Source organism: Rhinopithecus bieti, unplaced genomic scaffold (genome assembly GCF_001698545.2).
Source record: "Rhinopithecus bieti isolate Rb0 unplaced genomic scaffold, ASM169854v2 scaffold_56550, whole genome shotgun sequence".
In the NCBI taxonomy this organism is placed as follows: Eukaryota; Metazoa; Chordata; class Mammalia; order Primates; family Cercopithecidae; genus Rhinopithecus; species Rhinopithecus bieti.
The window spans coordinates 321,587-344,616 of record NW_016821820.1 but is presented as its reverse complement, the minus strand read 5'-3'; the positions used below and the strand labels follow the sequence as shown (position 1 = coordinate 344,616).

Genomic DNA, 23,030 nt, shown 5'->3' with positions numbered 1-23,030 from the left:
TGCTTACAGCGCAGTATTGGGGTGGGAGTTACCCGATTTTCCAGGTGTTGTGTGTCTCAGTTCCCCTGGCTAAGAAAAGGGATTCCCTTCCCCCTTGCACTTTCCAGGTGAGGCGATGCCTCGCCCTGCTTCAGCTCTCACTGGTCAGGCTGCAGCAGCTGACCAGCACTGATTGTCCGGCACTCCCTAGTGAGATGACCCCAGTACCTCAGTTGAAAATGCAGAAATCACCGGTCTTCTGTGTCGCTCGCGCTGGGAGTTGGAGACTGGAGTGTTCCTATTCGGCCATCTTGCTCCGCCCCCCCACATTAAGTTTTTACTAAAGCCCTGGTTTCACTGCGATGCTGCAGTCAGTAGTATACTTCAGCCACTGAGAGGGAATAGTGGCATAGATCCGAGGCCCCCAACACCCAGGCTGTGGGCCAGTACTGGTCTGTGGTCTGTTAGGAACCCAGTGGGCCACACAGCAGGAGGTGAGCTGCGGGGCAAGGGAGCATTACCGCCTGAGCTCCGTCTCCTGTCCGATCAGCAGCGGCATTAGGTTCTTATAGGAGCACAAACCTTATTGTGATCTGCGCGTGCAAGGAATCTAGGTTGCACACTCCTTATAAGAATGTAATTAAAATAAAAATTAAATTTTTATTTCAGCTTTTAAAATGATGGTAGGATCCTAGAAACCTAATCCTCCTTGGAACCTAAATATTTCTCAGTGATAAGTTATCTTCATCAATGCTTAGGGAAGAGAATTAACCATAGAGAATTAAGAATAATGCTATCATTGCTAATTTGAGGGAAATTAGAAAACGTTTTAATTAACTTCTGATAATTTATGTTAAATGTTTATTTTTCAATGTTTAAAGACATTTAGTCTTTACACAGGGCTCTTTACTGTAAAATTTCTTTCTACTTTGTATTATGGAAAACTGTCCCTGCATCTAAAACCCATCAAAATTTCATTCTATTTCAATGCCAGTAAAAGTGCTTACTCTTCTTTCTTATCTTTGCTTTTCTCCTCTTTCTTTTTTTTCTCTTTGTCCTTTTCTTCTTTTCTTCTCTAGGTCCTTTTATTTTCGTTTTATCATCTGACTTGCTGAAAATTTAAGCAAGTAGTATTAAAATACAGAAATGTTATGGGCAGAAAATGTGGGGTAATTCTTGTCAAAGTCTTACCTCTTCTTTGCTTTTTTCTTTTCTTTTTTTCTTCTGGTTCTCTAAAGAGAAAAATAATATATCCGTCACATAATCACAGTCTTCCACTCTGATTTACTTTCTTTTTCATCAAGCAAATATCTCAGCCTTGCATTCAAAGACCTGCTCCAGTGCTCAAAACCCATCTGGTCTCTTGCTAGAGATTTCTACCAAAAAATGGGGAGGGACAATTATCTAGATAATAAACAAAAACTTCTAAGCTAATAGATGTGGGAAGTAGAAACAAATGGAGATGAATAAAGGCATAAAACCAAGGAGAAAAATTTAAGAAACAACAGCCCCCCAAGAGTGTTCTTCCAAAGTGTTAATGTATTAAAAATAATATTTAAAATTTAAGCTTCTTGACATCATTTACATTTATTCTTGAATAAAATCATTGAGAATTTTAAGAAAATGCCATCAATTTTCTTTAGGAGGAATAACCCTGACTGAAGTCATTTTTCATGAGTAATCAACAAGCTGTCTGGTAATATGGTGGAATCTCAATTATTAGAATAATTTATCAGATTTAAGGCCACCTTTTTCTACATACAATTTCTTTTTGAGTGGAGGTTGTGTAACTAGTGCCTGTTTCTATAATTAACTTTCTCTATCAGCAGGGGAATAGATTCTGAAGTCAGACAGACCTAGGGTTATAGCAGGCTATCCTTGTCAGCTCAGATGCCTTAGGAAATTTCATTATCCAGACATGAATGAAAAGGCATGTCATTACCACTAGGATAGTCAGAGAAGGCTTTTAAAAGGAGGTAGGTCTAAAGCTAGGCCTCAAAGTATAACTAAGAGTTGGAGAAGTTGAGAAGAGAGAGGATATTAGAGCAGAAAAATTTCTAAGTGCAATGGTCTTAATCTGGGTAAGAATGACCCAGCAGAAGTGGAAAGCCTCTATTGAGAAGAAATGGAAGATAAGATTGACAAGTGAGGTGAGGCTTAACATCTAAGATGGTCATGTACAAACAGGGACAGAACCATAAAGTTGGATAAGGAAGAATTTACTGCTATGGGAGTACACTTCTATGAGTCAAGATTTGACAGCCTACCATGGATCCTGAAGGATGATGTCGACACACTACTCAAACGGCTCTTGGAAACCTGGAAAAGATAATGGCCTACACAAAATGAAATAAACATTAACACCATGGCAGATGGTGGAGGAAGGTATCAAAAGACTCAGAAAAGTGGCATCTTGAAATGGATACACTGTTTGGAAGATAGCCTACCAGCTAATTATGTTACCAAAGAGAGCTCGAAGGATGCAAAAGTGATGTGGAATAGGCTGGTGAGAGGGGCATTAGTAGCTTTGAGAAGTTCAGAGGTGCTATCCTCTGTAGGCCAGGGCTGATCATGGGAAATGCTGTTACAGAACTGGGTTCTCTGAGAGCAATAGGGTTAATAAGATCTAGAAATAACTGAGACTAATGGCAGTGCTTACCCATCAGAAGTAAGGTTTGTTCAGTAATTATAATGAGCTTTAAGGTGGGTATGGTAACAAAGGGGCTTAACCTATAGACAGCTATGGAGGAAGTTAAGAGAACACTGTATTCCTAGACAGATGGGAAGCCTGTTAGCTAGTTAGGGTATTATTTAATATATACAACCAAAACAAATCAGGAATGAATAATTAGGAGGTTGAGGGCAACTTATTCCATCAAAAAAATCAGAATCCTGGTAAGGGCATGGTGGCCCATGACTATAATCCCAGCACTCTGGGAGGTCGAGGTGGGAGGATCACTCAAGCCCAGGAGTTCAAGACCAGCCTGGGCAACATAGTGAGACCCTATCTCAAAAAATGAATTGATTCATTACAATTTAAATTTAAAAAAAAATCAGAATCCTTAGAAAAGTTCCAGATCTAAGCCAATACTTAGACCTAAAACCACTGACTAGAGGAGAAGCCATGACCTGTGAAGAAAAACTCTGCAACACTATGACAAATATATTCCAGTAATGATTTCCTCAGTCTTTCTCCTAAAGAACCTATGGCCATTACTTAGACCACTGTACTCTGGGGGAAAAAAAAGAATACCTAGATACATTGAAGACTGGCACAGGATCCAAGTTGATGTTGACACCTAGGGACTGAAGCATCATTGTGGCCCCCTGTTAAACTTGAAGAGCATATGATGGACTGGTAATAATAGATTTCTGGATGAAATATGACTTATGGTGTTTCCACTGAGTCCACAGACCCACTACTATGTGACCATTTCTCCAGTTGCTAAATGTAAAAGTGAAATGTATGTAATTCTTGAATATAAAAGTAGAATGTATGCAAGTTCCTGAATATAAAAGAGAAATGTATATAATTGTATAAAATCATGCATGGAGGAGTGGTGGTCTCTCTTAATTTCCCCATGTAATTCGTCATCTGACTCCCATAAAAACTAAATAGAGCCTAGTGGATGGCGGATAGACTATTGCAAAATCAACCAAGTAGTAGCCCCAATTGCAGCTGCCGTGTCCTATGTGGAAAATAACACAGAGACCCATTCTGTGATCATTTCTCCAGTTCCTAAATGTAAAGTGAAATGTACATAATTCCTGAATACAAAAGGGAAATATATATTAATGGTCATTGGTAGAACTCCCACCCCTACCCCACTAGTTCCTTGGCTTGTGAGGAAAGAGGGGTAAGACCAAGAAGCCCTTAAGCTGCTTCCCACCTTCTGACCAAAAGCAACATTGCATCCTGGGGAGAAAAAGAAATTCCATCCTTAAAGACCTAAAGCATGCAGGGGAAGTGATCCCTCTTCATTTCCCCACATAATTCATCATCTGACCACTGCAAAAACCAAATGGATCCTAATGGACAGCAGTAGATGACTGCAAAATGAACCAAGTGGTAGCCCCAGTTGCAGCTGCTGTGTCATATGTGGAAAACCAGGCATTCACTTGATATACACTGCATACCTAAGGTTCTGGGTCAGTCATGTGAATGTCATTTTTCATTACTATCAGGAAAGAGGATCAGACATAGTTCCTACTCACATGGGATGACAAAGTATACACATCTACACTCTTTTCCAAGGCTATATTAACTCTCTTTCCTACTGTCATGACAGTCGTGAGGGACCTGGATCATGTGGACATTTCTCAAAGCACCACATTAGTCCACTATGTCTGTATCAATGGCATTCTGTTAATCAGACCCTGAAATACGATTACCTTCCCAAAGTGCTGGGATTACAGGTCTGAGCCACCATGTCTGGCCTTCAGTACCCTTCTTTATGTCACTTTTCATGGCTGGAAATTTCCATTCCTTTTCCACTATGTTATTTTCCACTCAGCACCTATTTATCAGCCCCCACCTGTGGCCATATGTGGGGTTCTTTAGAAGGAGCTGATACAGAGTGTTGCATAGATGGGTCAGTTTAGAATGTGGATGCAAGCCAAAATGGGCTGTGTCTGCACCACAGCCTCACTTAGAGATGGTCTTGAAAGACAGTGTGAGGTTAATTTCCCCAATGGCACAGCTTCAAGCAGTATACAGTCATCTAGTTTGTATGGAAAAAGAAATAGTCCAAGCTGGGTGTGGTGGCTCATGCCTGTAATCCCAGCTCTTTAGGATGCTGAGGTGGGAGGATAACTTGAGGCCAAGGAGTTGGAGACCAGCCTGGCCAACATGGCAAAACCCCACTAAAAATACAAAAATTAGCCAGGTGTGGTGGTGCACACCTATAATCCCAGCTACTTGGGAGGCTGAGGCAGGAGGATCACTTGACTCCAGGAGATGGAGGTTGCAGTGAGTCGAGATTGCACCACTGCAGTCCAGCATGGGGAACTGAATGATATCCTGTCTCAAAAAAATAAATAAAGGAAAAAGAAATAGCCCAAATTAAGACTATACAAGTACACAAGAACTCATGGGCAGTCACAAATGCCTTGACTGATTGGTCAGGGACCTGGATGGAAAGATCAGGGAAAATATTTCGGGAGAAGAGGCAGACTGAATGGACATATTATGAGTGTGAGCACAAAGTTTGAAAAATCTTCATTTTTGTTTGTTTGTTTTTTGCTCTTAGTGAACCTATCTGTTACAGAGACCAATGCTATGACTCCAAAACAGTGCTTTCTCTTGAGGAAAGTAATCAGTCACTTGATGGCAAGTTAACTAAATTGGACTCCTGACACCATGGAAGGGGCATCAAATATATTGATAAGAACTGACATATATTATGGCTATTCATTTGCTTTTTTGCCACAGGGCTTTGACCAGTGCCATTACTTAGGGGCATATGAAGCATGATCACTAGTATGAAATATTGCTTAACATCACTTTGGACCAAGGACTCACTTTAAGACAAAAAAAAAAAAAAAAAAAAAAGTGGCATTGGACCCTGAGTATGAGATCCCATGGTCCTATTATATGCTGCACACCTTTTGTCAGCTACTGACAAGATAGTTAAGGAGTGACCTTTTGAAACCACAGCTGAGGTGCTATCATAGAGCTTATACTCTAGGAAGATAAGGTGCCATCCTCTAGGATACTGTATATATGCTAAAACAATGATCATTGTATGGTTCTCTATTCCTGTATAGAATGAATTGGTCTGGGAACTAAGGGGTCTAAGTAGGGGTGACAAATGTAGGAAAGGTGTGTTTCCCATTCTTGTAACTTAAGGATCTGTGGGTCTAGAGGCCCTGGCTTCCAGAGAAGTGATGCATCTGCCAGGGAATGCCAGAGTTCCATTAAAAATTAAGCTACGGCTACTCCCCAGCCACTTTGGGCCCCTTATGCCAAGAAACCAACAGGCAAGGAAGAGAGTCACCACACTGGCAAAAGTTATTGACCTTGATCATCAGAAGTAGGCAGTGCTACTGTTATACAGTGCAGGGAGGGGAGATGTATTTGCACCTAGGTGGTCTTTTGTTATTTTCCAGCCCAGTTTTGGTGGTAAATGGGCAAGTACTGTAGCCATGACTCAAGAAGGGCATGGTGACCCAGGGCTCAAGTCCTTCAGGGATGAGTGTCTGTATTGTTCCACCAGCTAAGTCATCTAGACCAGCAGACTCTAGAATGAGTAGAAGCGGAGAGGGTGAAGAATTTCATTTGAGGCCTCAAAACCACCTGCAGCTGCCAGAGACCTTAGTTTAATCCCATTAACTTTCCTCTTACAAGCTTTCTCAAGAAAAAAGAATAACCAGGATCCTGGAGCAGGTATTCCCACATAGGGTGAATTTTCTATATAAACTAAATGGATCTGAGCAGCACACGGGTGGGCTGTACAGTGGTTATGCAGGTGGTGCATAAAATTCAGGCACTCATTCTCCACTTGCCAAGAGTGTTGGTTGCTGTCAGCTCAGGTTTTCCTCTCACTTGGCTGACCTTGGCTGAAGGAAACCACCATGCTCAAGGTTATGCTCCATCTTCTAGGGCCAACCTTTTTCCAGTAACTGTTCCTGGGTACAAAGGCCCAAGTCTATTACCTAAATAGGGACAACTCTAAAAGGTCATCCCTGCTCCAGGGATCCCCATTGAATCACATTGTACATCAGCTCTATTCTCTGAAGTTCGACTTCTCCCCCTCCCCAATACTGACCCCCAACTCCCTTCCAGATATTGTTCCCAAGACCATTCCCAACAAACCTCTGCATACAAGCCTCCATCTCAGAAACTGTTTCCTGAGGAACTTCACCTAAGACACATTGGCTCAAACTGGAAAGTTTCCAGGAGTAATGTATTTCACTTATTTTTCTCAGTCACTCTATTCACAAAGAAAGTCAACTGCATGAACACTATAGACATGATGTTTTCTACATGTATTCAAATAAATGAATGAATACTACATTTCAACAAAATGGTAGACTATCATTGTGATTGTATTAGATCATTTGCTTAATAAATATTTCCTCTATAACAGATTCAGATATATTCCTACCTTTTTACTGGTTTTCTTTAAAACCAAAGCTTTGGTTTTCTATTGTAAATATACTTACTGTTCCTTATTGCTGCTGTTGTTCACATTAAAAAGTGCAATGGCACCAGGCAGGTACTGCTCTCTGGGAAATGAAAAACATGCAGTGAAATCACAATAGTCACCATCTGTATAATGTCCATGATAAGCAAATGGTCGGAAAAAACAAATTCTTTTCTGTTTCTACTCATTACTAAAGATGGTCTAGATGATATTTCAAAAACATATTATGAAGCATAAGGCATAAAAGTGTATCCTGAGCCTCCACGAAGCATGACTTGCCAAATGCCAGTGTCTTGAACAAACATGGTGATATGGTTTGCCTGTGTCCCCACCCAAATCTCATCTTGAATTATAGTTCCCATAATCCCCACATGCCATGGAAGGGACCCTGTGGGAAATAATTCAATCATAGGAGTGGGTGTTGCCTATGCCATTCTCATGCTAGTAAGTAAGTCTCACAAGATCTGATGGTTTTATAAAGGGCAGTTCCCCTGCACGTGCTCTCTTGCCTGCCACCATGTAAGACATGACTTTGCTCCTCCTTTACCTTCTGCCATGATTGTGAGGCCTCCCCAGCCATGTGGAACTGTGAGTCCATTAAGCCTCTTTTTCTTTATAAATCACCCAGTCTCAGGTATTTCTTCATTAACAGTATGAAAATGGACTATAATACACATGGTTAGTAAAGGCATATCAGTCAATGTTCATACCAAGAATTAGCTTAAGTGAACCAACCTCAATGCCAGTAACTCCCAACAAGAGACCTAAGATAGTCAGGGAAAATAAGATGAGGAGAAAAGATAAATAAAAACAATGGGAAGGCTGGAGGTAGTCAGTGGGAAGAAAAATAGGAAAGAGGGGAAAAAAGGGGAGGAAAAAAGCAAAGAAAAACTAATTATGTAAAACAGGTGGAAACCCCAGCTCCACACCAACACCACACCACACCCCTTCTGCAATTTCAATTCTGGTATCTGAAGTTTTCACAACTTCTTTATTTCCTACTAAGGATTTTTTGCTTTTCTCTTCTAGCACCTCTCTCCAGTGCTCTATTTTCTAAAAGTAGGACCAAATGGGATGGAGCATTTTAGAAAATAACAGCTAACCCTCTCACATGTACTTGCTTCGGGACCCTGAAAGAAGGATCAGAGAGAAACAAGAAATCAGAGAGGACTGGGTTTCTTAAGGGACAGACCCCAATGGGTCTCAGGGAAAATGAAGCAAGAGTGTTTACAACTTGGAACCCCATGGCCATAAATAATCACTGGGCAGTGTCAGTGTTTCCCAAGAGATGGCATGGGTAGGAACAAAAATAACTCCTCCCGAGATCCCACATCTTGTCTAGATAGCAGAGGCATTTGACAAGTTTGCTCCTAAGAAGTAAAAGACCTTTTATCTAAACAACAGTTTACAAACCCATTTATGTCTAGTGTTTGATTATTGGAATGCTAAGCATGTGGGAGTTATTTCTATTCTACTGCTCAAGATCATCGCCATGGTCTGATTGAAAAATTCAAAACACTGCAACCTTAGGCATAAATGGTTAAAAACAGGCACCAAGGGATGGATCATACTGCTCACCTCTGTGATGGTCCTCCCTTTCCGTGTGACTTATAACTAAAGGAACCCCTTGCATGATGGTTTTCATTCTCTGATTCTTCAGATATAGAGGCACTGTCATCATCCTCAGAAAAGGAGCTACAGTCCAATAGGAGGCAGAGAGAGATGCGTTAATGTTTTCAACCACTGCGGAGGAGCAACATTCCTCACTAGGGGGACAATTGCCTCACCTCTTTTCCTTCCCTCCTAAACTAACACACATAAGAATTTTTAGTGAGCATGAAGTTAGAACTATACAGAATACATAGAATTATATAAAATGTATGCATAATTCAGTAAAATGCATTTAACTAAGAAACTACTTTCTAGGTTTTCCACATTTCTATTGTTTGATGCATTGATTGATGTTAATATTTATCAAATAGCAAGTGTGATATCTGGGACTTAGATCATATTATACATTTGAGTGAACTAGTTTTCTAACTAATGTTTCTTCCCACTAAAAGTAAATTTAACCACATTCATATACATTATATTCATTTATAGGGTAAGCACTTTAAATTATACTTTTAAATCACATTGCTAGCATTTCATACTTTGAGTACTTTTCACATATATTTATGGCAATGTCATCTCTTTAGATTCAAAATGTCCCATGAGGAAAAGCCCTGCCAGTGACTAAAGAAATGTTTGGCATAGGTGATTAATAGGTGCTTCCAAAAAAGTGGCCACAATAATATCTATGTTCAGGCCGGGCATGGTGGTTCACGCCTATAATCCCAGCACTTTGGGAGGCTGAGGCAGCTGGATCACTTGAGGTCAGGAGTTCAAGACCAGCCTGACCAATATGACAAAACCCTGTCTCTACTAAAAACACACACAAAAAATTAGCCAGGCATGGTGGTGCGCACCTGTAGTCCCAGCTACCCAGGAGGCTGAGGCAGGAGAATCGCTTGAAACCAGAAGGCAGAGGTTGCAGTGAGCTGCGATTGTGCCACCGCATTCCAGCCTGGGAAACAGAGTGAGACTCCGTCTCAAAATAAATAAATAAATAAATAATAAATAAATAAATAAATAAGTCTGTGTTATTTGTTAGACAAGTTATGCCGTTCCAAAGTATGAATAAATTTGCTAAATTAAATACATTACAAAGTTCAAGGTTACAAATTATAAAGCTAAATTGAAATTAAACCTAGTTAAATTAAAGAACTGTGGCTAATATTAAAAATGCATGGGAAAATGTTTGGATTTACCTGCATGCTCCATTTTCCATCTTTCTTATTTCCTTTTCAATATCTGGTACAATCACACTGGACATATTTACAAAGGACTGTTGTGTATTGACAATATTTTTCTTCATGGTTAGTTTCATATCTGAGGAGAAAGAAGTCTTATTAGTGGGAAGGATATTTTTACATATTTACATATATAATCAAAAGTTTCACCCTATGTGAAAAGTTTCACCTTTATCTGTTCTCATGCTGCTAATAAAGATGTACCTGAGACTGGATAATTTATAAAGGAAAGAGGTTTAATGGACTCTTCCATGTGGCTAGGGAGGCCTCACAATCATGGCAGAAGGCAAAGGAGAAGCAAAGGCACATCTTACATGGCAGCAGGCAAGAGGACGTGTGCAGGGGAACTCCCCATTACAAAACCATCAGATCTCATGAGACTTATTCACAATCATGAGATTAGCATGGGAAAAATCCACTCCCATGATTCAACTACCTCCCACTGAGTTCCTCCCATGACACATAGGGATTATGGTATGGGAGCCGCAGTTCAAGATGAAGTTTGGGTGTCCCAAACCGTATCAACCCTACCATTTTTCTAAGACTATAATACTGTCTATTTGCAGTTTTACACAGGAATTATTCTTTAATAGAATGCAGGCATGGCTTATTCCCCTAATTTCCATTGACTAGTTTTTTGTAAAATTTTTAAATTTAAGAATGTACTAGAGGTATAAAACATTTACAAATTTGGATTTATCCCAGTTTTGAAATACTCAAGCAATATAGTGTAGAACAAAACCATAGGGACCTCACATACCCATCAAGCAATTAAGTAACAGTAAAAAGCAGTAGATGTAATGGAGGTAATCAGCTGTGAATTTCTATAGGCATTTAGACAAAAAGAGTCCTAAGTGGTATTCAAACTTTAGAAGAAATAAAGATAAAATTGATCACATTTTTAGCAAGTCCCCTAAATTATTCAGATGCATATATACCCAAGCAACATATTTTGAAAACACTGGCCTAAACTCTAGTCAGGGCATATAATTTCCTCAGCGCAGGTAGAGGAGGCAGGGTGGAATCTCAATTCACTTTCCAGCTGCTCTCAGCACAGGCCGTGCCCCTTTGGCTGCTGTCTGAGACATTGCCTTCTTCACTGGCTTCAGCTTCCATCCGTCTATGATTTCTGTTCATGGTCCTCAGGAAGGATCCTTTCTCTAGTTTGAGGGTACTCACCTTGAGAATGTCGGTAACTGATGCGGGGAGGGGGACAGAGAAGTGCTGGGTAGAGAAGGCCGGGGTCCCTGGCGAGGGCTCCACAGTCTGGCCTATGCCCTTGGACCTAAGTGAAAACAGGCACTCCTGTTTTTGCCCCAATGATGCATTTTCCGGGACCACTCTGGCTGCCACGTACCCCGCATCCTGTGCCCATATAAACCTGAGACCTTATCGGGCACACACACAAGCGGCTGAATGTCGAGATGAGCAGAGGAACAGAGTGGCAGAGAATGACAGAGAGCAGCGGAGAGTGGTGGAGAGCAGCAAGATGGCACGGCGGAGAAGAAGGGAAGAGGCATCTGAACATCAAGAGGAGTTGTGTCCAGAACGGCAGAACTCCAGGGGAAGATCATCCCCACACCCCTCCACCTTCCCGGAACTCCAACTCCCCATCCCTCTGAAAGTCACCTCTACTGTTCAACAAAGTCTCCGCATTCATCACCTTTCAAACAGTTCATATGACCTGATTTGTCCGGGACTCCGGAAAAGAATGGAGGTGGGGAGGTTAACACTCAGCTGTCCCCAGACAGCAAGGCTAAAGGAGCTCACTTTAACACATGCCCATTTGGACTCTGGGACCTGTCCGTCTGCGTGCTCCCCCTTCCCTCAGGGGTTTGAGCAGCGGTGAGGGAGGAGACCAAACAGTTGAGCCACAGCTCTGCCGCACGTCCTGCAACGGGAATCAGGAAACCTTCCCATTTTATAACCACATGAAAGATGACATCACCTGCTTCTTCCATGGCTTCCAATACTCGGTGCCAGAATGGCTCTGACTGCAGAGTGGAGAATGTTCCTCCCCTTAATTCCTTACTGGCCTTGATCACCTAGGCTTTGAGTTTGATACTTGCCCTTAAAAGAGTCAACCACTTAAAGAACATAGTTCTATTCAAAACGAGCACATGTGAGGCACCCCTTCAGGGATTCCCTGGAAAACCTTGCGAGCCTTTTTGAGAGGGGTAAGCCTGAAGGCCCTCTGGGTGTAGGTAGAGCTGAAATTCTGTGCCATTGATGACTATGTAAGTTTATTTGGATCCAAAGACTCCATGGGCCCAGGGACCTTTAAACTATATTTAAACAGGGTTGCTGTGTAAAGGTACCCAGCGATACAGCTAGACCTGTTGTTTATAACCATGCTTTATAACTATCCTTTTCTGATAGGTAAGTGCTCAATGACTATAATAGATGTTAAATAGTTTAGTATCACTTTTTCCTAGTTTTATTACTTAACGGTTTTGTGTACATGCCTCAGTGACTCAATTAGGAAATGAATTCTTGGAATCCAATAAAATTTCTTTTCTTTCTTTCTTTCTTTTTTTTTTTTTTTTTTTTTTTTTTTTTTTTTTTTTTTGAGACAGAGTCTCACTCTATCATCTAGGCTCACTCAGCTCACTGCAACCTCTGCCTCCTGGGTTTAAGCTATTCTCCTGTCTCAGCCCCCCAAGTAGCTGGGATTACAGGTGCCCACCACCACGCCTGCTAGTTTTTGTATTTTTACCAGAGATAGGGCTTCGCCATGTTGGTCAGGCTGGTCTTGAACTCCTGACCTCAGGTGATCCTCCCCATCAGCCTCTCAAAGTGCTGGGATTACAGGCATGAGCCACCGCACCTGGCCCATATAACAATTTTTTTAATGCTTGGGCTATGCTACGAAAACAGATTATTACTAAGGTACAAAGTGGTGTTCTGGCTGCAGTACCCTGCCTGAGCCATGCTGTTTCACACCTCTGTGCCTTTGCATGTGCTCTCCTTGGACTTCAAAAGTTCAGTTCTCTTAAGTCCAAATAGGTGTTATCCATTGCTCAAGTCCAAGTCACTGACTCCTCACCCTTAATCTAGATAATTACTTCCTTCTCTTCTCTGCCACTGCATTTTGTACATATTTCAATTATTGTCCACTTGCTAAAATTGTTACACACACTGTCTTCACAAGGCTACAACCTCCTCTAGGAGGGAGACTTTTGTAACCCTAGCAGAGTGCTTGCACATAATAGGTACTTAAGAAATTCTTACAGCATGAACAAATCTTGTTTTGTGTTTTAAAAACTATACTCATGAGACATTTCATTAGCAGTTATGAAAACTCACTGAATTTACAATGACTTTGAAATGGTTCCTAGGGTGACAGATATGGTGAATTGGCCCACATCATCCATTCTTCTCTCCTTCTAGTGTTCTTTCATGATCTGCAAAAACTGGAAGAGCTAAAAATCTGTATTACTCAGTCTGCTTTGCAGCTCAGATTCTGGACAGCACTTATGGCATTTCGGTTTAGTCAATTAAATGTATTTGTATGAAATTTGTATGAAATTTGTATGAATTTGTAGAAGTGAGGTGAAGACAATGGATCTTCCATTTCTGCTATGGCTGCCAGCAAGAACGGGCAAGGATGCATTGGGTATTCTGAGGCAGCTATCCCCATCTGGTTACTAGCTTTCCTGGTGCCAAAGAAAGGGCATCCAGGTGATGCTGGAATGCACCTAGCAGGAGTAGGGCAACTGTTGTGCCAGGTTGCAGTGGAAGTGACTCATAGGAATTCTGGGATGCTGTTCTGGAGTCATGCCCATGGTTCAGCCTAGAGCCCCAGCCCTTCTAATGACTGTTAGCATCTATTTCCAAGAATTAAAGCTCTTTCTATTGAAAAAGACCAGTGTACAACTCGGTTTCTGCAAATGAACAAATTACTTTCCTGATTTTCGATACATGAAGTGTTGTAGAACATTGGAAAAGGTTGTCAAAATGAGGGAAAGGAAGGGGGAGGAAAAGACAGAACGGGAAGTGTGAAAGAAGAGGAAGGAAAAGGGAAGAAGGGAGTGTGGGAGAGGTGGTAGAGAAGAGAAAAGCAGAGCACATTCCTAGACGTTTTGTTACTATTGTTGTTTGAAGAAAATTTAGGAGAAACATTAATGGTCAAACTGCCTTTTCTGCTGGCATTTAAATATCTACATTATGAGAAATTCCAGAATTTACTGCAAATTTTAATGTTTTAAATTTTTAAATTTATTTTAAGACAGAGTCTCACTCTGTCACCCATGCTGGAGTGCAGTAACACAATCTTGGCTCACCGCAACCTCTGCCTCCCGGCTTCAAGTGATTCTCCTGCCTTGGCCTCCCAAGTAGCTGGGATTACAGGTGCGTGCCACCATGCCTGGCTAATTTTTTTGTATTTTTAGTAGAGACAGGGTTTCACCATGTTGGCCAGGCTGGTCTCAGATTCCTGACCTCAGGTAATCCACCCACTTTGGCCTCCCAAAGTGCTAGGATTACAGGCATGAGCCACCGCCACTGGCCTGCAAATTTTTACATTAGTCTAACCTTTCAAGATGATGAGAATGTTGTCTCCTTAAATATATTCATGGATCTTTTATTGAAGTGAGCAAAAATCACAGGCTGGGCATGATGGCTCACACCTGTAATCCAAGCACTTTGGGATACTGAGGTGGGAGGATTGCTTAAGGCCAGGAGTTCAAGACTGGGCAACATAGCAAGATGTCCATCTCTACAAAATAAAAATAAGAATAAAATATTAGCCCAGAGTGGTGATGTGCACTGCACCCATAGTCCCAGCTACTTGGCAGGCTGAGGCAGGTGGATCACCTGAGCCTTGGAGGTCGAGACTTTAGTGAGCTGTGATTGTGTCACTGCACTCTAGCCTGAGTGACAGAGAGTGACCTCATCTCTAAAAGTAAAATGAAAATTAAAATGGAAATAAGAAAATCACTGATATTTGTGCCTGTAGTTCATGAACACTAGAGGCAATTTGAAGAAAGGTGAGTTTAGCAATGATGAGAAACATATTTATGCTGTTTAAAAGATCTCCCACCAGACATAGAACTGAACTGATCAAACAGTATTAAGGCTTCAAAAATTCAGAAATCTTGATTAGCTTTGGCCATTCTCCTATGTTGTAAGCATTTGATAATGTATCAGATAGATGTGTTTATAATTTTTTTTTTTTTTCAGACGGAGTCTCACTCTGTTGCCCAGGCTGGAGTGCAGTGGTAGAATCTCAGCTCACTGCAACCTCCACCTCCCAAGTTCAAGTGATTCTCCTGCCTCAGCCTCCCAAGTAGCTGGGACTACAGGCATGTGCCACCATGCCCGGCTAATTTTTTGTATTTTTAGTAGAGACGAGATTTCACCATGTTAGCCAGAAGAGTCTAGATCTCCTGACCTCGTGATCTGCCCACCTCAGCCTCCCAAAGTGTAGGGACGTGAGCCACTGCACCTGGCCGTGTTTGTAATTTTTACATACACCTCTGTTTAACAATAACTTTGCTCATGCTGTTCATTTTGCATGGAATTCTTGACCCTTTTTGTTCTCCCAGGAAACTTCCTATTTGCCCTTCAAAAATCAGTTCATATATGCCCTGTGAAAAGACATCAATGAGGCCAGGCATGGTGGCTCACGCCTGCAATCCCAGCACTTTGGGAGGCCGAGGCAGCCTGATCACCTGAGGTCAAGTGTTCAAGAGCAGCCTGGCCAACATGGTGAAATTCCATCTCTACAAAAATACAAAAATTAGCAGGGCATGATGGCAGGTGCTTGTAATACCAACTACTTGGTAGACTGAGGCAGGAGAATCAACCCAGAAGGTGGAGGTTGCAGTGAGCTGAGATTGTACCATTGCACACCAGCCTGGGCAAAAGAGCAAGACTCCATCTCAAAAAAAAAAAAAAAAACCTTAGATGATTACTTGGGCACAGAATCCAGCACACCCTCCTTTTTGTTCCCATAGTTCTGTGCATCTTCTTCTATACACGCTGGCTACTACATGGGTACTGATACGTCCTCCTCCCCTGCTAGATTGTGAGCTCTTCGGAAAAGTTCATGCAGGAGCTCTTGAACATAATACCTGACATTTACTAAAGCTTTTTAGCCTTAAAGTGAAATCAATTCTGCACCAAGTTTTAGTTGAGAACCTTAAATATAATCCGTTATAACTATTCCATTTTCCATTTAAGTAATACAGAAACATAAGTAATAAAGTTAAAGCTACAAATAAATGTATTTTATTACAAAATAAAATCACTTGCCATAACAGAATTACTTTGTTTATAGAGAAATTAACAACATAAAGAAGAAAATGCTTGTGAAGAAGATTTTATATGATCAATCAACAAAGACATGAAGCATGAAGATTTTGAGAAAGGTTAGGAAACTACAGAGAAAGACAGGTACAAGTCACCAGGGAGAAAGTTGATGGCAAATGTGAGTGCTGGTGCCCAACAGCTTCACAAAAACTACAGTGCTTAATCAGAGGCAAAGGGAATAAAATAGAAACTCAAAAGAAATGAGAAATCAATAGCAACAACCAATGGTACACATTCATCTAAGAGCCTTTGGACCACCAAAAATAAGTCAGATTTAATTAGTTCCACTAATCCATGTTTACTCTGGAAACTTGAAAACTTTGTGGCCTGAGTGTGCAAATAAAGTAAATTATCATTTTAAAAGTACATGAAGAAGAAAAGAAAACTCACCCCTACCTCACACCACCACAAAAATTAATTCAATATGGATCACAGACTGAAACATAAAAGCTAAAATTACAAAGCTTCTAGAAGAAAACATAGGAAAATATTCTCATAACTTTGGGGTAGGCAAGATTTCTTAGAAAGGGCACAAAAAAGATACTCAGTCTAAAAGAAAAAAAAATATTTTGAGACAATCTCACTGTGTCACTCAGGCTGGAGTGCAGTAGCGCCATCTTGGCTAACTGCAACCTCCACTTCTTGGGTTCAAGCAATACTCCTGCCTCAGCCACATGAGTAGCTGGGATTACAGGCACCTGTCGCCACGCCTGGCTAATTTTTTTGTATTTTTAGTAGAGTCGGGGTTTCACTACGTTGGCCAGGTTGGTCTCAAACTCCTGACCTCAAGTGATCTGCCCACCTTGGCCTCCCAAAGTACTGGGATTATAGGTGTGAGCCACCTTGCCCGGCTCTAAAATAAATTTTTAATGCATTGGATAGCATCAAAATTATAAACTTTTGCTTATCAAAAGACATATAAGAAGATGTAAAGGCAAGCCACAGATAATCATATTCATAGTACATTTATCTGACAAGACTTATATACATAATATTTATGAAATTTTATGCAAATCAACAATAAAACAACCCAATAAAATATAAACAAAATCTTCAACAAATTCTTCCTAAAAGAAGATATAAAAATATTAGTCTACAAATAAATACAAATTAAAACCACAACAAGATACGTTTTCACACCTAGTACAATGGCTAAAATTTAAAAGACCAAGACCCCAAATGTCACGCACATCACTGGTGGGACGAAGGACGGTACAACCTCTTTGGCAAACTGTTTGGCAGTTACCTACAAACACACAACTACTCTGTTTCTCAGTAATTCCACCATATGTATTTATTCAATTTAAGATGGATCACCAACCTAAACATAGAAGCTAAAATTATAAAGCTTCTAGATAAAAACATAGGAAAATATCCTCATGACTTGGGATAGGCAAGACTTCTTAGAGAGGGCACAAAAAAGATACTAAATCTAAAAGATATTTTTGATGCATTGGATATCATTAGAATTCCAAACTTTTGCTTATCAAAACACATATAATGAAATGAAATCATATGTATATAAAAACACTTGTATAAGAATGTTTTCATCAGCTATATTTATGGAAGTCCCAAACTGGAAGCAACCCATATTTTCATCAATAGAGGAATGGATAAACAATCTGGTTTAAAAGAACAATGAAATACTTTTCAGCAATAAGTAGAAATGAACTCTTTGTTGTTGTTGTTGTTGCTGTTGTTTTTATTATACTTTAAGTTCTAGGGTACATGTGCATAACGTGCAGGTTTGTTACATATGTATACTTGTGCCATGTTGGTGTGCTGCACCCATCAACTCGTCAGCACCCATCAACTCGTCATTTACATCAGGTATAACTCCCAATGCAATCCCTCCCCTCCTCCCCTCCCCGTGATAGGCCCCAGTGTGTGATGTTCCCCTTCCCGAGTCCAAGTGATCTCATTGTTCAGTTCCCACCTATGAGTGAGAACATGCGGTGTTTGGTTTTCTGTTCTTGCGATAGTTTGCTAAGAAATGAACTCTTGATACTTGCAACAACATGGATGAAGCTCAAAAACATGAAAGAAGCCAGATATAAGAGTATATGCTGCACAGTTACATTTATATAAAATTCAAGGACAGGCAAAACATTGGTGATAGAAATAAAAATAGTAGTTGTCTAAGGGGGGTGAAATTTACTGAAAAGGGCACAAGGGAGCTTTCTGGAATGAAAATTGGGGAAGGTGGTTACATGAGTGTATACAGTGATCAAAAGTCATCAAATTGTACCCTTAATATATGTGCATTTTACTCACAGTATGCAAATTTTACCTCAATTCTTAAATACAAAATATTTGCATCAAAATATTAAGAAGAAAGAGCCTTGACTTGGACTTCTCAGACTCCAGAATAGAAAAAAAAAAAAAAAAAAAAAAAAAATTCCTTTCTTTGTAATTGCCCAGTTTCAGATATTTTCTTTTTTTAAAAAAATACTTTAAGTTCTAGGCACATGTGCCAACAACATGCAGGTTTGTTACATATGCATACATGTGCCATGTTTGGTGTGCTTCACCCAGTAACTCGTCAATTTTTGTTTGGTATATCTCCTAATGCTATCCCTCCTTCCCTCCCCCCACCCCACTGACAGGCCCTGGCGTGTTGATGTTCCCCACCCTGTGTCCAAGTGTCTCATTATTCAATTCCCACCTATGAGAGAACAGAACATGCAGTGTTTGGTTTTCTGTCCTTGCAACAGTTTGCTCAGAATGATACAAAGGACATGTTCTCATCTTCTTTTATGCCTGCATAGTGTTCCATGGTGTATATGTGCCACATTTTCTTAAACCAGTCTATCATTGATGGACATTTGGGTTGGTTCCAAGTCTTTGCTATTGTAAATAGTGCCACAGTGAACATATGTGTGCATATTTCTTTATAACAGCATGATTTATAATCCTTTGGGTATATACCCAGTAATGGGATGGCTGGGTCAAATGGTATTTGTAGTTCTAGATCCTTGAGGAATTGCCACACAGTCTTCCACAATGGTTGAACTAGTTTACAGTCCCACCAATAGGGTAAAAGTTTTCCTATTTCTCCACATCCTCTCCAGCCCCTGTTGTTTCTTGACTTTTAGTGATCGCCATTCTAACTGGTGTGAGATGGTATCTCACTGTGGTTTTGATTTGCATTTCAGATATTTCTTATAAGCAACAGAAAATGGACTAAGACACATCTAGTTACCTCCTCCTTGAAGCTGTCTCCAATGTTCAAGGTGAAACATTAAAGATACAGCCCTGTCACATCCTTCCATCAGGAAACACAGGCTGCCTCTTGGAACCAGAGTCCTTCCCAGCCTCCCATTGAGTAAGGTTGGGGATGGGGCTGTGGAACTGTATTCTTAAAAGCCTTTTCTATGAATTCTGGATTCTGCCGAGTAGCCAGAGCTGAGAACCAATTATAAATAAGCTGCCCAGGCCGAGTGCTGTGGTTCATGCCTATAATCTCAGCACTTTGGGAGGCCAAGGAGGGCAGATCACTTGAGGTCAGGGGTTCCAGACCAGCCTGGACAACATGGTGAGACCCCATCTCTACTAAAATACAGAAATTAGTCAGGCATGGTAGTGCATGCCTGTGGTCCAAGCTATTCAGGAGGCTGAGGTGAGAGGATGGCTTGAGACAGGGGGGTGGGGTGAAGCTTGCAGTGCACTCCAGTCTGAGTGACAGAGCAAGATTCTGTTTCAAAAAAGAAAAAAATGCTGTCCAATGTGGTGGGCACCAGCTCTTGTGGCTACTGAGCACTAGAAATGTGGCTAGTGAGACTGAGGACTGGATTTTAAACTTTATTTAATTTTAACTATTTGAAGTGATAATAAAGTTATTAGGAGACTTTTAAGTGTGTTTGGAACAACTTGATATGTGAACCTTCAATTTCAATTGTGAATTTTATAAATCTAAATATAGATTGAGCATTTACTTGGAAATTTAACATGTGAATTGAGATGTGCTGGAAGCATCTGCATAAAAAAAGAATGCAAGATATCTCATTACCGATTTTAAAATATTGATTACGGCCGCTTACGCCTGTAATCCCAGCACTTTGGGAGGCCGAGGTGGGTGCATCATGAGGTCAGGAGATTGAGACCATCCTGGCTAACATGGTGAAACTCCATCTCTACTAAAATACAAAATTAGCTGGGCGTGGTGGCATGTGTCTGTAATCCCAGTTACTCGGGAGGCTGAGGCAGGAGAATCGCTTGAACCAGGGAATCGGAGATTGCAGTGAGCTGAGATCATGCCACTTGTACTCCAGCCTGGTGACAGGGCAAGACTCCATCTCAAAACAAACAACAAAAAAAAAAATTGATTACATGTTGGAATAATATTTTGGATGTGCCAGGTTGAATAAATACATTGTTGAAAATGAAAAAAAAAAGTATATGTTTTAGTGATGCTATTCTTTAATGTAATAATTTACTTGACAATTTACTGGGTTCTTACTCTATGCCAGACACAAAGCACTCTATTCAGGTAATTCTCACTACAAACTATGAAGTAAGTATTTCCTCAGGTTCTTACAGATAAGGAATGTGGAACTCAGAAAAGGTACTTAATTTGCCAAAACATATAGCTAGAATATATACTCAATATAGTAGCTATATGAACCAAAGTACATATGATGCCAAAATTTATGCTTTTAACTTCTCATTACACTGATTCCTAATTTCCCCCCAAATTTTGGCACTACAGATGAGAAATCAAAACATATTTAAATTTTAATATTAAAGTTGTCATAATTCTAGTATACCATTTCAATAATCCACTTTTAAACTTGAGGGCCACTGAACCTCAGCAGGAAAAAATAAACCAAAACTACGTGTATTATAAGTTTAAGCAAACAACACTAGTGTCTCAACTGACAGAAAGAACTGATATGTTTAAAACATAATAACTGAATTTTTTTTTTGACACAGGGTCTTACCTTGTCATCCAGGCTGGAATGTGGTGGTGTGATCATGGCTCACTACAGCCTCAAACTCCAGGGCTCAAGCAGTCCTCCTGCCTCAGCCTTCTGTGTGGCTGGGAATACAGACACATGCCAGCACATTTGACTAATTATTTTGTAGAAATGGGATCTCACTATATTGCTCAAGCGGGTCTTGAACTCCAGACGTCAAATGATCCTCCCACCTTAGCCTCCCAAAGTGTTGGGATTACAGGCGTGGGCCACCATACCAAGCCAATAACTGGATTTTAAATTGAGTGATTTTGCTGGTGTTATTTGGTTTATATTACAAGGTGTGATGGCATTTGCAAAGTAGAATCATAGAAACCTAGAAGCAGTTATAATTTCAAGGGTCACTTGAGCCAACCTTCTACTCAAACAGGAATGCCACTATCATATTCCTGATAAATGATCACCTGGTCTCTTTTGGAACACTTCTGGTTGTGGGAACTTCCTGCCTTGTGAGTAGCCCGATCCATTATTGGACAACTTTGTTCTTTAGAAAATTCATCTTGTTTTCCGGAATAACATTTACTTCACAAACTGTGGTGAGGATTAAATGAGTTAAGTGCTTAGCATTATGCCTGGCACATAGTACAAGCCCAGTAAATGACAACTTCTACTATCAGTTTAATAAACATAATCCTCACGGTAGCATATACTTTTGAGTTACAATGAACTATCAATCATGTCCACCCATTTATACTCTGCCCTGAGAGAGTCCAAGGCAGGACTGTCCCCATCTGTTCTCAGACCTTTTCTTGCCAATTCATAGGACTCTTAAGTAAATTAAAATGAAAGAAAATCATTTGATATAGAAAATGTATAAAACATATCTCATTATTAAAAGTAAAATCAATAATGACTTAAATTTTACAAAATGTTAAATATTCAAGTGAAGACAACAATAAATAATGCTTTCTATCTCACTCCAGTATCCAAACAACTAATGAAAATAACTAGCAGGCAGTAGTCAATAAATAGGAAATAAAGAATTTTGTTATGTTTGCTAATGAACATGTACATATATTTTAAAATATAATTAAAGTAATTTTACTGAGAAACAACTGCTTTCTAAGAAGAGAAATGCTTCACTGACTCCTTTTCAGCGTCAGAATGAAGACATGACTATTCTGGTATATTTCCCCACATGCCAACTTCCTATTGTCATCAATAAACACTCTCTTTAGAGATCTCAAGCCTTATGACTAGGGAAGGGAGAATATGTAATTATTTCATTCATCATAATATACAGAAAAAATAACATGAGTAAAAGATTAAATAAGAACAGAAAATATAATTCCTATTGTCAGAACACACCAAGCCTGGCCTTTGCTTAACCCTAAAGAAAATGAGACACTTCTCTTGCCCTGTAATTTCCTGTTGGCCTAAGTATTCTACTTGGAAATTTTTTTATTAATCACTTTTAAAAATACATAACCTCTCTAAAAAATAGAAATTATAAACAGAAAAATAGAGACATTTAGAATTTATAATTATTCATAGATATTTTTCCCACTGGTTTTATGGTTTCCTTTTTAATCTACCTCAAATTAATTTTGGTGTAAGGTATGCAGCAGAGATTTAGCTTTATATTTTCTAAATGGATAGTTGATATTCTAATTAGCATTTAATCAGTAATCAATAGACCATCTTTTCCCTACTGATCTAAAATGTTATTTTAAAACTGCCTTTCCAACTATAGAGATTTTGATGGAATTTGCATTAAAATCACAGAATAAATTAAGAAATTATTTTCCTTTACATTTTCAAAAAGG

At 39.9% G+C, this 23,030-nt stretch overlaps 1 protein-coding gene across 1 annotated transcript in view; it reads right to left on the bottom strand.

Moving 5' to 3' along the window:
* The window catches only part of CNGA1 (cyclic nucleotide gated channel subunit alpha 1), a 45,644-nt gene that overhangs the window by 10,869 nt on the left and 11,745 nt on the right, over positions 1 to 23,030 (bottom strand). The window contains 5 exon segments of the mRNA XM_017860642.1: positions 987 to 1,077; positions 1,156 to 1,211; positions 7,144 to 7,206; positions 8,703 to 8,819; positions 9,935 to 10,055. Coding sequence (XP_017716131.1) covers positions 987 to 1,077; positions 1,156 to 1,211; positions 7,144 to 7,206; positions 8,703 to 8,819; positions 9,935 to 10,055 — 448 coding nt within the window.